The sequence below is a fragment of the Equus caballus genome, chromosome 23 (assembly GCF_041296265.1).
Source record: "Equus caballus isolate H_3958 breed thoroughbred chromosome 23, TB-T2T, whole genome shotgun sequence".
NCBI lineage: Eukaryota > Metazoa > Chordata > Mammalia > Perissodactyla > Equidae > Equus > Equus caballus.
In genome coordinates, this window is record NC_091706.1 from 58,247,454 (window position 1) to 58,262,463 (window position 15,010).

Consider the following 15,010-nt stretch of genomic DNA (forward strand, 5'->3'; position numbering starts at 1 on the left):
GGAGTGATGATCACTACTCTCTCCTCCTGCCCTCACGCGCTGCAAAGGCAGCTGCAGGCTACTCCCCATGGTTAACTACTCTTAACTTTTTTTCAGGTTTTTAATGATTTCATTGAGGTCATGTTGGTGGATAACATTGTGTAAATTTAACTTTTTCTGTTTAACCTTCACAGCAATCCTGGAGGAGCCATCCTTAGATCCATTTTACAGGATCATGGAAGCTTATGAATTTGCCCATGGCACCTGGGTAGTAAGTGGCAAAATCTGGTTTCAAACCCAGATTACCACATGTTAAAATATGTATGTAGCCGACTTCCTCCTTGATTAATAAAAAGTAGTTCAAGACTCTGAAGAGATTACTATTAAAAATGTGATGAACTTACACACACGGGATTAGTCCTTTGGGAGAGAAAGATGCAATTCCACTGTTGGGCCATGCATTAAGTTTTCTTTTAAGCTAAAAGGATGGTGTATTAGATGCTTTCTCCATGAAGCTTAAGAACTGAATTTACCATTTTATTACTGAGATCAAACCTAATGTACTTGATATTAAAAAAAAGAAATGGAAACTTACTTAACTTTCTAAAATAAGTTATGTAATAAAAATCATGTCTGGATCTAGAGATGTCAAAAGCTATTTTACTAAATCTATCAATGGAAATATATCTTTACTGCCAAATTTTATATTTTCCTGAATATGTGTCTGACTTAATAGACACATTTATTTAATGGTGACTTTAAATGACCATGTTGATATTTCTCCCCCTTTCCCCAACTTCCTTCCACCCAAAAGTTCCAAGGGTTTCATTATTTTCTAAGTAATGATGGTTTAGGAATAAGCAATGACAAGCTCCCATGTCTATATTTTCTGATTTTTAAAAATTGTAATTGTCTAAGTGTGATCGTAGGCCAAGGGTAATGAAATGTGTACAATTGTCAATGACTGATATCTTGACTTTGAGGCAGATTATTTGGGGAATAGCCAAACTAATGATGTTTAACTGGGCTGTGCTCCTGAATTGCTTTGCTAATCCTTAAAAGGGTTTTTGTAAAGAGGTGTGCGTGTAGTACATTTTATTTATCAAGGTGATTGTCAAAACTAGAGAAGGGTTTGGAATTCCTAACCATTGGAAATTACAGAAAAGGTAATTCCCACTTTGGCCAGGTTTTCTCTCTAAGCCTCAGTTTCCTCATCTGTAAAATGGAGATAATACCAACTTCATGGAGTTGCTGTGAGGACTGACATGATAATGTATGGAAAGCACCTAGCATGTAGTTTGTGCTCAATATGTGACAGAAAATCAGTCATGCTCAATTTAATTACTTGGAAAGACAAAATATTTCTAAAGTGGCACGCCATTTGTCATTCTTATACATAACTTTTCTAAACAAAGAAGACTCACTCCATTTTCTTGACGTACCACAGGCAAGAGTCTGTACTTGTCAAATAGTCAAGTGCAAAACTGAAGTGACCATCCTTAGATGTATTACCAGGTGCCATTTCTTTTTCAATGGTTTATTTGTAGGACTGAGGTTTGGGGGAAATTAATATATTGCCTTGTCATAAAATTTGCCATTCAAATCAGCAGTTCTTTTACTCAGATAGATATAACTAATTATGAATTACAATAAAAACGACTTCATTTGGCAGCAGGAGTTCTCTCATTCATTGCTGCTGGGAATGCAAAATGGTGTAGCCACTTTGGAAGACAGTTGGGTAGCTTCTCACAAAGTTAAACACAGTCTTACCAGATGATTCAGCAGTCACGACCCTTGATACTTCCTGAAATGAGCTGAAAACTTATGTCCACACAAAAACCTACACATGACTGTTTATAGCAGCTTTATTCATTATTGCCAAAAATTGGAAGCAGTCAAGATGTCCTTCAACAGGTGAATGGATAAACAAACTGGTACATCCAGACAGTGCAATATTACTCAGTAATAAAATCAATGAACTATCAAGCCATGCAAAAACATGGAGGAATCTTGAATGCGTATTACTAAGCAAAAGCAGCCAGTCTGAAAAGGCTACATACGTATGTCTCCAACTGTATGTCATTCTGGAGAAGACAAAACTATAGAGGCAGTGAAAAGGTCAGTGGTTGCCAGGAGTTTGGAGGAGGGACAAATGGATAGGTGGAGCATAGGGGGTTTTTAGGGCAGTGAAACTACTCTGATTGTAATGGTGGACACATGCCGTTAAACATCTGTCAGAACCCCTAGAATTGTACAAAGAGTGGACCTTAATGTAAACTATAGACTTTCTTTAATAATAATGTATCAGTATTGGCTCACAAATTGTAAAAAATGTACTACACCAATGCAAGATATTAATAATAGGGCAAACTGAGCAGGGAGCATCTAGGAGAACTCTCTGTACTTTCTGCTCAAGTTTTCTGTCAGTCCAAAGCTGCTCCAAAAAAAAAAAAACAGTTCTATTAAGAAAACCCCCCGCATTCTATATATCATTCACCTCCCTACTCCTCCATTTGGTTTATCTGTTTCAGGAACAGAAGTTACAAAACAGGAGGATGGAAACAGTCATCTGCAATATGGTAACTGGAGAACAATACTTTCCTAAGTCAGTAAATGTCCTCTCTGATATGGTGTTAGCCTCCATGCTACCCTCTAAGCTACACTATAACTCACTAGGGAAAACAGTATCACCACGCAGACACTAAAATGTGTGTGAGTATCCATTTAATTGAAATATTTTGTTCTTACTTGGAATTGGTTGAAATAATTCATTTTTTCCATCATTTTCCTCATTGGTTGTTGCATTTAGAGCTGTTAAAACAATAAATTGGTGTTATGGTAAACAAAGCTCACTTACTAAAATTATTGTATGTGTGTATAATATATACAGTTTATTCTCGTTATTCATGGTAGTTACGTTCTATGAAGCCACATGTACACTGAACTAGTAAATACTGAACTGCCGCTCCTAAGGGAAATACAGGGTGAGGTTCCTGAGAGTCTCTGGTCACATTTTCATCAACCCATCCATGCACGACCTTGTTTTATGTATGTTTCTGTTTAAAAACGCTTTATTCAGTATATGTTGCGGATTCATTCATATTGAACTCGTAGTCAACAACACTATAACTCATGCTTGAGCGAAGCTTATCTAACACACACACATCCTCTCCACAAGGTGCATTGCAGCCTTCTTGTGCTTAGGAGCACTAACCAGCATTTTAATACTACACTTGGGGGCCAGTTTGAATAGCAAAATCACCAACAGAAAGCACAAAAATGCAAAACACATAGCAGTAAAAGGACACTTATTTACTGTACAAGAGCTGAAAAAAGCATCCAGAGTGTTGCCTTGTTCCACCTCCACTGGAAACATGAGTGTCAGGCAGCGAAAATCTGTTGCTGCTCTGTGCATGTCTGCAAATGACCATGAAAGTGCAAGTATTGATTTGGGGGATTACAAATAAATTTCAGGTGTAGATAAGTTCACAAATACAGAATCTGCAAATAACGAGGATCGACTGAATATGGTATTTCACATTTATGACACTTGCTTATATGTGTGTGATACATGAATTACATTTATACATGCATGCATCTATATGTGATATATAAATTACATTTATACATGCATACATATATGATAGGCATGTTACATTTATACATGCATGCCTATATATTTATGAGATATACATTACTTTTATGCGTGCATATATTTTGATATCTGCTTTGCATTTATTCATGCATCTCCATGTGCTTATGTGCATACTGCCCTAAACACAAAGAGGGACTATATTGGGCAAGAGCCTTATTTAATATTTTTAATCATAACTATATTAAATGACTAGATTACAACATTTGTAGGGGAATAAAACTTTTGGAGGGAGAATCAGAAAATGTGTGACACTTGATCAACTTTCTGGGTTTGTTTTACATTTTTTATTACATGTGATGACGGCAGCAAAATGTTGACATTAATTCTCAGTATTAGAACTATGTACACTGACCTTGGCTTTCTTACATAAGCCTTTAGAAAACCAGAACATTTTCCCAGCTACCTAACTACTATGAGTTTACCTTTCGCTAAATTTGTCCAAAATTCAGGCTCATTTTGACCCTGGGTGGATTCTGTTTAGAAAACAAAATAGAAGAGGATAACAAAATAAGGTAATTTGGCTTTAGTAGATTAGCGATAGAACATTCGTTCATTCATTTGTTAGTTTAGTCATTTAACAATAATACTTTTAGTTCCTACCCTGTGCCACCAAGACACAGGTCTTATGTTCAAGGAATACACTCTCAGTTTGGGAGGCAGACAAGCATCACTGATAATTATGTTGCAGGATAATGAGGACTTTAATAGAAATGCACAGGTGGTTTTCAGAGGGACCTAATTCAGGTTGCAAAGGCCAGAATCCCTTCGAATGGGAGCTGATGCTGCCCTATAGGCTTAGAGGACTAGAAACTGCCAGGCAAACAAGGGGAGGGAGAGGTCATTCCACTGTGCACAAACTCAAGAGTCATGAGCAGGGTCAGTAAGCTCTGAGAGCTTCAGGCAGTCTGGAGTGAAGAACGTGGATGGGGAATGTGACCAGAGATGAGACTGGAAAGTTCTTGAATGGTCAGATCATTTCGGACTTGAATGACTAGTTAAGAAGTTAGAACATGACCCCAAACCTAGTAGTAAATTACTAAAGATATTTAAGAAGGGGGATAGCAGAATGATCAGATTTCTATTTTTAAACTTATGAAAAAAGTGAATGTTTAAAAAAAATTTTTAGTAGTGTTAAAGATGCAAACGAATTCATAGTAATCATATAGAAACATACTTGGGTTGCATGAACAGGAGAAAACAGGGTTTCATGTAACGACAGGTCCATTGCCTTCAATTAGATCACTCATTCAAAACTTTAGAGGAAGCCATCCTGGGTTCATAGGGTTTCACAAATATTTTATAGGGAACAATATTCTTGGCAAGAGAGTAAAATGATGATTTTGATTTTGCAACCTCTCACTCCCAACACCCCCGGCAAAATAATTTTAGGAAACACTAATAATTGACTCTAACGAGACAAGTTTATTCCTCAAGCAGGTAGAAATTTTACATTATGAATAAAAAATTATATTAAAATGTATTAAGTATGTTTATATAAATATAAATTTATATTTAATGTAAATCTATAGTTAGTATAAACATAAATGTAATACATTTTATTAAAATAAAATCATATTTTAAAAGAGCTCACTTCCCATCCCTGGTCAGGTAAATCTGAAAACTGACTCTTAGATTTTCACTGTTTAAAAGATTTTAGGGGGCAGGCCCCGTGGCCGAGTGGTTAAGTTTGCGCATTCTGTTGCAGGGGGCCCAGTGTTTCATTGGTTCGAATCCTGGGCGCGGACATGGCACTGCTCATCAAACCACGCTGAGGCAGCATCCCACATGCCACAACTAGAAGGACCCACAACTAAGAATATACAACTATGTACCGGGGGACTCTGGGGAGAAAAAGGAAAAAAATAAAATCTTAAAAATAAAAAAAGATTTTAGAGTGACTGAATTGCAGCGGTACAAATTCTTTGAGCATGCTATTAGTCTATGAAATACTCAGAGGAGTGAAACCAAAATTTTTAAGTGATATAATGATATGCTCCAGGTATGACTACTGTGTAGTAACTTTAATACTTGGAATATTATTTTCAGTGGGTTCTTCAAAAGTTTCTTCTTCATTGGTGACACTTTCAGGAGGTGCTGTGGTTGTTTCATTGACAAGCTGATCTAGGAAAAGGGATAATGGATTATCAGCATGTAAAGATATTGATGCGACATCTGTGATTAGGCATATTTTTAAGCGAAAAAATGGAACAAAGAAAAGGAGACAGGAAAAAAAAGAAAAAGATGTTGACATTTTCCTGAGGTAACTTAAAGGAGGGGAAAGAAGAGGGCATTGAGGAATAAAGTTTTTATGATACTGGGTTGCCTGAGGTGGGATTAATATGCCACTAATTTGCAAGAGAGAGAATAAGCTGGAAGCGTGGGGCCACAGGCCTCCTCTGGAGGTGAGGAAGACCTGTTGGATGAGACACATTGGCTTCAGCTGGTTCCCTGCACAGGCCCTGAAGTGATATTCTCAGCCTAGGGCAGCTTGGTTGCTGGTGTGTAATGACACAGGAGACGGAGGTAGCATCAGCATCCTTGTAAATTGGAAACGTATGCAGTCTAACTACTCAAGACAGAGTTTTGGACTTAACGATTTGTGGCTACAAATCGAGTATTTTCAGGCCTGATTTAGTATATTTCTCAGTCTATAATGTGTCCCTCTGGAGACATGTCGGTAATGTATTTGGGAACAATTGTGACTGGAGAACCATTTTGTTTTCCCCATGAAGTTGGCCATTTCAGTTAACTTGGCTTAATACAGGAATCAGTGAAGTTTCATATGAAGTACAGGCGATCTCACCACAGGAGGAGTTGACAGAGAGGCAGAATTTTTTCATACTGAGCCTACAAACAGCACCATTACAGGTATCTTGTTGGCAAAAACAGAATGGAAAGGAGAATCCATTAACAGAGGTGACACTGATCCAGGCAGGACTTCACAATTGATATGTAATCCTTAAATTCTGCAACCCTCATACTCTATTTTGGAGAAAAGTGTCTGGATTGCCTCAGCTCCTCTCCCTGCCCTCAGAGTCTTAGGGACTAAAAGAATCATTACTCAAATTATTCTGGAGATTTCCATCTCCTTGAGGGACTTGCTCTTCTAGAATATCCCCACCATGTCAGTATGTCTCCCTCTGTCAGAGTCGCATTTAAAATGACAACAATTTCTTGTCCCATCCAACTTCCTTTGACAATCCTTTGGGGACCTGAATTGTGGGAATAGAAGTTAGGGTATTAAAATCTCTTCCATGGGTCCTGTGGTCCTCAATAATCCATCTCCTAAAGGAATTTGAGGTCCCCGGTCTGTTTGAGAGCTGGCTCCCTCTGTCTTGTCCTAAACAACTCAAGATGTTGTTAGCTGTGTACAAGCAAAATTCCTGTAAGTGATTTGTTAATTAACGTACGCCCTTGAAATGTCCCTATCTAATTTATGTCCCAAGATTTGGAATTGCTCAAAATATTCCATTATTGTCAAGTGGCTCTATTAATAAATAGGCATTACTGAGTCAGGCTTTTCCCAATAATGAAATTGCGATAGCCAGAAACCTTCTCTTCCCTATTTAGTTTCATCCTCTTTTCCTTGTCTTCTGTTTTATGCTTGTGTGTTTCATAGATATGAACTGTTGACACCACAAGGTGAAGATGTGGTATGTGTACTTTGGAGACTTTTAATGGCCTCCAAAGTCAGATGCTGGCAATAGTTTTACCTACCAAATAGTTAACGCTTGGTGGAAAGATGCGAAAAGGAAATAAGACCATTTGAAGCTGAAGGTATAAAGCAGAAAGGAGTAAAAATGTGGGTCTAAGAAAGACATCCAATTTTCTAGAGTCCTAAATTTAGTTATTATTTGATTTTTCTTTCCATGCAAACCAAAGCTATGAGGCTAAGAAATGTAAGAAGCTCCTTGCCTTCTGAATTTATCAGTGCAATGGACATGCTATCTCCTTATTTAGGAACTAAGACTCCTTGACCTTTTTCCTATCCAAGACCCTCTGTGCTCTTGTGAAACCTTGCTTTAAGGGCTTTTCAATATTTGCATTGGCGCCTCTCAGTACTTACAGTTTTTAAAAGCAAAATTCAGATCGGTTGTTGCTCTCACGGATATTTCAGAGTGGGTGCCATTGGGATTTTGCGTCGTGAACACATCTGCAAGTGTAAGACCAAAAGTTTTCAGCAGCTAGCTAAACTTGTTCCTTTACACTATTCCCTCATCTGATTTTTTTTAAACATATGCACTAATTCCAAGAAAAGAACAATAAAGTATTTGGGACATTCTTCCTCTACTAAATAAAGTGGAGCAAGGGTCAAAAATTCATAGGGAAAAAAGCTAAACTAGTATCCTTCTGCTAAGTGACTCTTTCTGAGAAGAAATTACTGAAGAAATTGTGGAAAAACATATATAAGTGCGTAACAGGTGCTGAAGTAGATTTATAGATGTGTATTAGTATCACCATTTGTACTGACATGATCAAAGAGCTGAGTAAGAAGCATTTGTTTGCCTTGAACCTTCTGTTAGACTGTGGAACAGTTCAGCTTGAAAAGCATGTACTTTAATAACAATCAGGGTCTCCCGTCTGCATTCACATTCATGTATGCACATGGAAAATCCTGCTCTGAAGAGTTGTCAGTGGGGCTGATTGCAATTCAAAACTACTGGGCATATCCACCCAACCAGAGTCAAAGTAAACTGGACCAAGATGGCAGGCTGAACATACATACACGTCTCCTCTTTCCAAAATCTTATGAGATGACAAAATTTTATACACACATGAATGTATATATGTGTTTAATATGTACATACATATTCATTCTCCCCAGCACACACACACACAAAAACAGTGCCTTTAATAAACCATAATTTTTGAGGAATTTCTGAGCTAGATTTATGGAGAAATAAAAGGAAATCACAGCCCAACATTCATGTTATGAGTTATGAAACTACAGAAATCAAATTTATTAATTATTAATTTATGTAATTTATAGTTATATTTTATATAATTTATTAAAATTAATTTATAATTGGGGCTGGCCCCGTGGCCTAGTGGTTATGTTTGCGTGCTCTGCTGCAGGCGGCCCAGTGTTTCGTTGGTTCGAATCCTGGGTGCGGACATGGCACTGCTCATCAAACCACGCTGAGGCAGCATCCCACATGCCACAACTAGAAGGACCCACAACTAAGAATATACAACTATGTACCAGGGGGCTTTGGGGAGAAAAAGGAAAAAATAAAATCTTTAAAAAAAATTAATTTATAATTAATTTTTGCAGAGAAAGACAGATCAAAGAAACAATAAAAAGATAGCAATTGACCCAATTACAAATGAGAGTTTAGACTATATTAAATGTGAGTTTCACGTGAGTAGGGCATTGGTGGTAGACATTTGGCAATCCTCCTTGAAAAATATAAAGTTTTATGCCTATTTTATGCCATATACAGAAATAATTGGACTTAAGATGTAAGAGTCGAAATAAAAATATGAAATTACTCAAAAAATTAGGAACATAATTTAGTATCTTGCCTTGGGTAAGGCCTATCTAAGCAAGATCCAAAAGGCAGAAATTATAAAGAAATTAAGAATTGATTTTATAAAATCTGAAGTTTTCTCTGTGATTAAGATATCTAAACAGATTTAAAGATAAGCAACAGCCTGGGAGAAAATACTTGCTACTTTTACTATAGAGAAAAGATTAATATACTAAATAAAAAAGAGCCCCTACAAATAAATGAAAACATAACCTAATACAAAAATGGGCAAACGATATGAACAAGCAAATCATGGAAGTAGAAATAAAAATGCACATAAATACAAAGAAATAATTTCACAGGTAGTCAGAGTGCAAATTGAAACTGATGAAAATTTATTCACAAAACATGATTAATAATGTTCACTGTAGATGAGATTGTGGGGCATTCTTGGGGGATGTAAATTGGTAGATACTTTTTGGAGAGCAACTTGGTGATATCTATCAATATTTTAAAAGATTTACCCTTTATTCAGCAATTCCAGCACTTGGTATCAATCCAAAGAGAACACCCAAGTGTCCACGAAAAGAATGTACAAGGAAAAAACTGCACCTGATCTAATTCCTTAATAAAATAGTGGATAAGTTATGGCACATCATTTTATGGAATACTATTTAGTCATGAAAAATAATGCGGCAGATGTGAAAAGAGCTCCAGAGATGTTGAATGAGAAAAGCAAGTTATAATACAATTCTTTAGTATGACCCTACCTATGTTTTTTATATATGTGTGTGTTTGTGTATATAAGAAAGATTTTTTGTTTGTTTGTTTTGCTGAGGAAGATTAGCCCTGAGCTAACATATGTGCCAGTCTTCCTCTACTTTATATGTGGGATGCCACCACAGTGTGACTGATGAGTGGTGTAGGTCCCTGCCTGGGATCTGAACCTACAAACCAGGACCACCAAAGCAGAACGTGCTGAGCTTAACCACTGTGCCACAGGGTCAGCCCCAAGATTTTTTTCTTTCATCAAAGTAATCATCAGGCTCTTGATTTATTTACCCTTTGGTTAATTCAAAATAGAGAGACATCCTGAAAAGGAACTGACTGCACCATTCTGCACACAGTGGAGGAAGCCTGGAGGTGGACAGACTAGACCCCCCTCCTGACTCTGCTTCTCAGTAGCAATGAAACCTGGCAATTGACCTCTCTGAGCATCAGGGGCTTTTTTCACCTACAAACAGGGAACATTGATTCGTTATAGAAAAAACAGAAAATACGACTTAGGCATTAGCGTTTCCAAAATGCTTGAGTGTATGTATATATATAGATATATCTCTCTCTATATATAGATATATATAGATATATCTTGATTGTATTTCTATTCTTTTTTGACTGATGTTAATACAGATCCCAGGATAATTAGATTTAATCTTGATTTTTAAATTTTTATCAAGAACTTATGAACTTTTCACTTTTTAGAACGGTGGACCTTATACGGACATGGAAAGAAAGCCCACGTGAGGAATGGTAAATAAACTAAAGTTTCATAGACCCTCCAAACATCTCAAAGTCATCCTGTTATGGATGGAATTTTGGCCCACCCAAAGATAGGTTCTAGTCCTACCCCCAGTACCTCTGACAGTGACCTAATTTGAGCATGGGATCATTGAAGATGTATTTGGTTAAGATGAAGTCACCGTGGTGTGGGATGGGTTCCTAATCCGATGTGAATGGTGTTCTTCTGAGAAGAGAGAAATGTGGACACAGACACACAGGAAGAACATCATGAAAATGGAGGCAGAGACTGGTGTTCTGCTGCCACAAGCCAAGGAACGCCTGGAGCTCCCAGAGGCTGGAAGAGGATAGGAAAGCTCCTCGCCCAGAGGCTTTGGTGAGGGCCTGGCATGGCCCAAAGTTTGATTTTTGATTTCTGGCCTCCGGAACTGTGAGAGAATAAATTTTGGTTGCTTTGAGCCGCCCAGATTGTGGTACTTTGTTTCAGCAGCCCCAGGAAACTTGACAGACATCTCCAAATAAATCCTGGTGAACTCATCATAAATGAGGTCCATCGTTATCAATGTGAATAAATAACCATAATGCCAAGATGAACCCTATGTCAATTATAGACCGTTACCAACAGAACCTTGTTAAAGTTCATCTCATCTCATGAAAACAGTTGTAGGAAATAAGAATTTCATTTTACACACTGAAAAGTCTAAGTTAGAATTTAAGAAGTAGGAAATAAAGTGATTATTGGAGTTTTAAAAAGAGTTAAAAATAAACCAGTATAATCAGCTTCATATATGTACGGCTATTAACTTTAAAGACTTACATTGTTTTATATCTTTATAATAATTGCCACTTTTCTCATTAGCAGGAGTATTATCCTCATTTGCTAGTTCCTCTTTATTATCTTCTTCAGCTACAGGCATCATCATTTCAGGCTCTGAAAAAAGCATGACACACCATAGATCAGAAATACAGTCGTCCCTCGGTATCCGCAGGGGATCCGTTCCAGGAGGCCCCCCAGATATCAAAACCCGCGGGTGCTCCAGTATCCTTAGTCGGCCCTCAGTATCCGACGGTTCCGCATCCGCGGATTCAACCAACTGCGGATTGTAAACAGTACTACACGATCAGCAGTTGGTTGAATCCGCGGATGCGGAAGCGGCAGCTATGGAGTCCCTACTGTATGTTGATTTCTTTTACTACTTTCTTGTTCTAACTGCATTTTTTCACAAAGTATTTGAGGCGGAGATTTAAAATCTAAATTATACCATATTTCCAACAGTAAACTTTATATCATCCTAAGGAACATTCCCACGTACCAATTTTCTAGGATAATGGGTCATCTTTCTCATCTACCATTTCTGTGAAAGCTTTAAATGCTTACTCACCTTCACTTTTGGGAGTAAAGTCGCTAGTCTGTGAGGAGAAAACCCCGGGTAAAAAAAGAAACAATATAAAATTCATTGGGAAAACGATGTGCTTTCTCCAGTAACCTACTGCGTCTCCTCCGAATTTCCTGTCTCTGGCTCGGCAGGTCCTGTGCCCAGAGAGGACATTATGACGTCACTGCCAAACGGAGGTCGGAATCCTGGCGAGGAATCTCCAAAAGCTTCGACTCAGCCTGATGTCTATTTTACCTTCGGTACTAGGATGGTTTTTTAGTTTTTCAAAAATAAACCATTGTTAAGATTGTCTTTGAAAATTAAGACATACGTTTTCATGAAATAATGTGAATTATTGCCCCTGGGCTTTAAAGAACCACTAATATGGTTGATAGTAAAATGAGAACAGACCTTTTTGGTTTTCAAAGCATTACAATATTGTATGTTGTTTTAGATTACTGCAATCAAACTATCTGTTAAAAACTCATCAGAGATACTAAGATTCAAGGCAAATTTGCTGCAAGTTCTGATTCATAGGCTATCTGAACTATAATTCTTTAGGAAAAGTTTTTGAAACTCATCTTTGTTGGGTTTTAAGACCTATATTCTTTATGAAATTAATATATTTGTTTTGCTTAAGACTTTTTTTTAACAATGAAACCCATCTTTTACCTCACATACAGATTGAGAAAATTGCCTAATATTTAGTTAGAAGAGGACTTAGGCATAGGTAATATTCTCCACATATTTCTCATATAATAACTCATATAGTGAGCAATAAAGGCAAGAAATCAAATGGACAATATCACCAATATTGCTCTTCATGATATTAAAGGATCACCAAACTTCCCTTCTCTCAATTTTAGTTATTGTTGAGGGATACCTCTCAGTGTTAGAGAACATTCATAATTAAAATGACACAAGCATCCGGGAAAAAGCGTGAATTTAAGAAGACTTGAAGGTTTTTTTCAGTGTAATGAATGCTCACAAATTACGTCCAACCTGTGGTCTCCACTGGGCATACCTGATGGACTGGAGAGGGAGCTCCCCAGGAAGCGAACAGCAGAGGAGGGTGAGGGGAGGTGAGAGGACGACTCCTCAAGGAGGAGATGGTCAGGATCAGAGCCTTGGTCAACCAAAGGGCGGTGGTCCTGTGTGTAGCACTGGTTTTCTTTCAGGTCTTCTAGCCCATTCTTAGGTGAGCGCTGGCAGGTGGAGAAGAGGTGTGAGTAAAGAGCAAGCAGGCCTCTGGGACCGTTTGCTTGGGTATCTGTCTAACAGACTGCAACACAGAAAAGGAGAGAGACCTGAAGCAAGCACGCCCCAGGTCGCTGCAAACACAGCTTGGGATGATGCAGCTCAGCCATCGTGAAACTTGGCAGAAAACACAGGCTCCCGGGGGAGAGGGGGCAGCCAATGGAACTACTGGTGGTATCTGGTGATGTTCTGGAGAAACATTACCACAATAGGCTCAAAGGCTGGCACAATGCTTGGCACATAACAGGTGCTTGAAAAATGAATGAAAACAACACTTTATTCAGTTCAGGAAGCACTTAAGTTCCAAAAGTCAACTACGCGTTTTCTAATGACAACAAAACAAAAATCTCTTGGTTGTTTTATCATCTATGCTTATCTCTGCTGAATCCTCTGATATTCTTAGGATAGTTATCTTTATTTTCTGATGTGACAAATTCTCTCTACAGGTAATTGAGTTGGTAGAGTACAGCTATGGTAGATTTTTTTTAAACATTGGATTTCATGAGACTAGGTTTGTTTAAAAGTTGATTCTAATTTTCCTTTATCCTATGATCAGTACCCTTTCTAGGTGTTATGGGTTGAATCGTGTCCCCCCAAATTCATATGTTGGAGTCTTAACCCCCCCGGTACCTCAGAATGTGACCACGTTTGGAGATGGGGTCATTGCACATGCAATTAGTTAAGATGAGGACAAACTGAAGTAGGGTGGGCCCCTACTATGATGCGACTGGTTTCTTACAGAATAGGGAGAGTTGGACCCAGACTCACACACAGGGAGAATGCCACAGGAGGTTGAAGGCAGAGATGGGGATGATGCTGCAGAAATGGAGGAACATCAAAGATTGCCAGCAAACCAGCAAAAACTAGGAGAGAGGTATGGAGCACATGCTCCCTCACAGCCCTCAGAAGGAACTGACCCTGCGACACCTTGGTCTCAGACTTCTAGACCCCAGAACTACGAGTTAACACATTCCTGTTGTTTAAGCCACTGAGTTTGTGCTACTTTGTTATGGCAGCCCTAGCAAACTAATACTAGATAAACCCTTTGGATCTTGGGAAGAGATTATGGAAACTAAAATGGAATGTGTCTTCACTGGATGTCATTGTTATTTTAGGCTGTGGTCAGTCATTCCATAAATGTAAATATTCCATTACTCAATATAGTAGAACGTTTTCCTTAAAAAAAGGCTATATTTATTTTCTGTATATTAAACTATATTTTAAGTCTTTAAAGGATGCTCTAAGAAAGATCCATTGCTAATACCAAGAATGTCATTAGATATGCTTTATAATCTATGATTTTATTTTATTCCCCAAATGGTTTCATGTTTCTTGATTATGTCTGGATTACAACACCCTCTCCGGTTTCTGTGTCTTCTCCCACAAGAGCACTGGGCCTGGAGGCAGAGGGCATATATTTGGGTCTTAGTTCCATCACTTTCTGCCTGTTTGATCATGGGCAAGTCATGTCCTCTCTGATCCTTAATTTGCTTGTCTGGAAAATGGGTAAATTAAATATCATACCAAGTAGATATTTGAGTCATTTATTGGGTTGAATGTATTCCCTGAGTTTACTTCATAGTTATGTATTGATGATATATTTAGGTCTTCTCAGGTTCTGCAGACCTGTGTGTAGGGCAATGTCAGTGTAAATAATAAACTACACGTCTGTGGTTTACGTTGCCTCACCTCTCTGGCCTGATGCCCTTGCTGCATGGAAGGACAACTCTAGGAAGCAGAGTGGGCTTGTCTCT

The 15,010-nt window shown here is 38.0% G+C and overlaps 1 protein-coding gene and 1 long non-coding RNA gene across 3 annotated transcripts in view; one reads left to right on the plus strand and one right to left on the minus strand.

The window, feature by feature from the left end:
* Positions 1-352, plus strand: part of LOC102149008 (uncharacterized) — a 20,650-nt gene extending 20,298 nt beyond the window's left edge. For both annotated transcript variants that reach the window (XR_002803292.2, XR_289381.4), the window contains exon 4: positions 174-352. This is a non-coding gene — a long non-coding RNA (uncharacterized lncRNA). The remainder of the gene's footprint in view (positions 1-173) is intronic.
* The window catches only part of EQTN (equatorin), a 13,356-nt gene extending 1,191 nt beyond the window's left edge, over positions 1-12,165 (minus strand). Inside the window, exons 1-6 of the mRNA XM_001497148.6 lie at positions 12,006-12,165; positions 11,441-11,554; positions 7,701-7,787; positions 5,663-5,755; positions 4,057-4,107; positions 2,728-2,790 (exon numbers count right to left, since the gene is read on the minus strand). Coding sequence (XP_001497198.4) covers positions 2,728-2,790; positions 4,057-4,107; positions 5,663-5,755; positions 7,701-7,787; positions 11,441-11,554; positions 12,006-12,081 — 484 coding nt within the window. The 5' untranslated portion in view covers positions 12,082-12,165. The remainder of the gene's footprint in view (positions 1-2,727; positions 2,791-4,056; positions 4,108-5,662; positions 5,756-7,700; positions 7,788-11,440; positions 11,555-12,005) is intronic.
* Between the last annotated feature and the right edge of the window lie 2,845 nt (positions 12,166-15,010).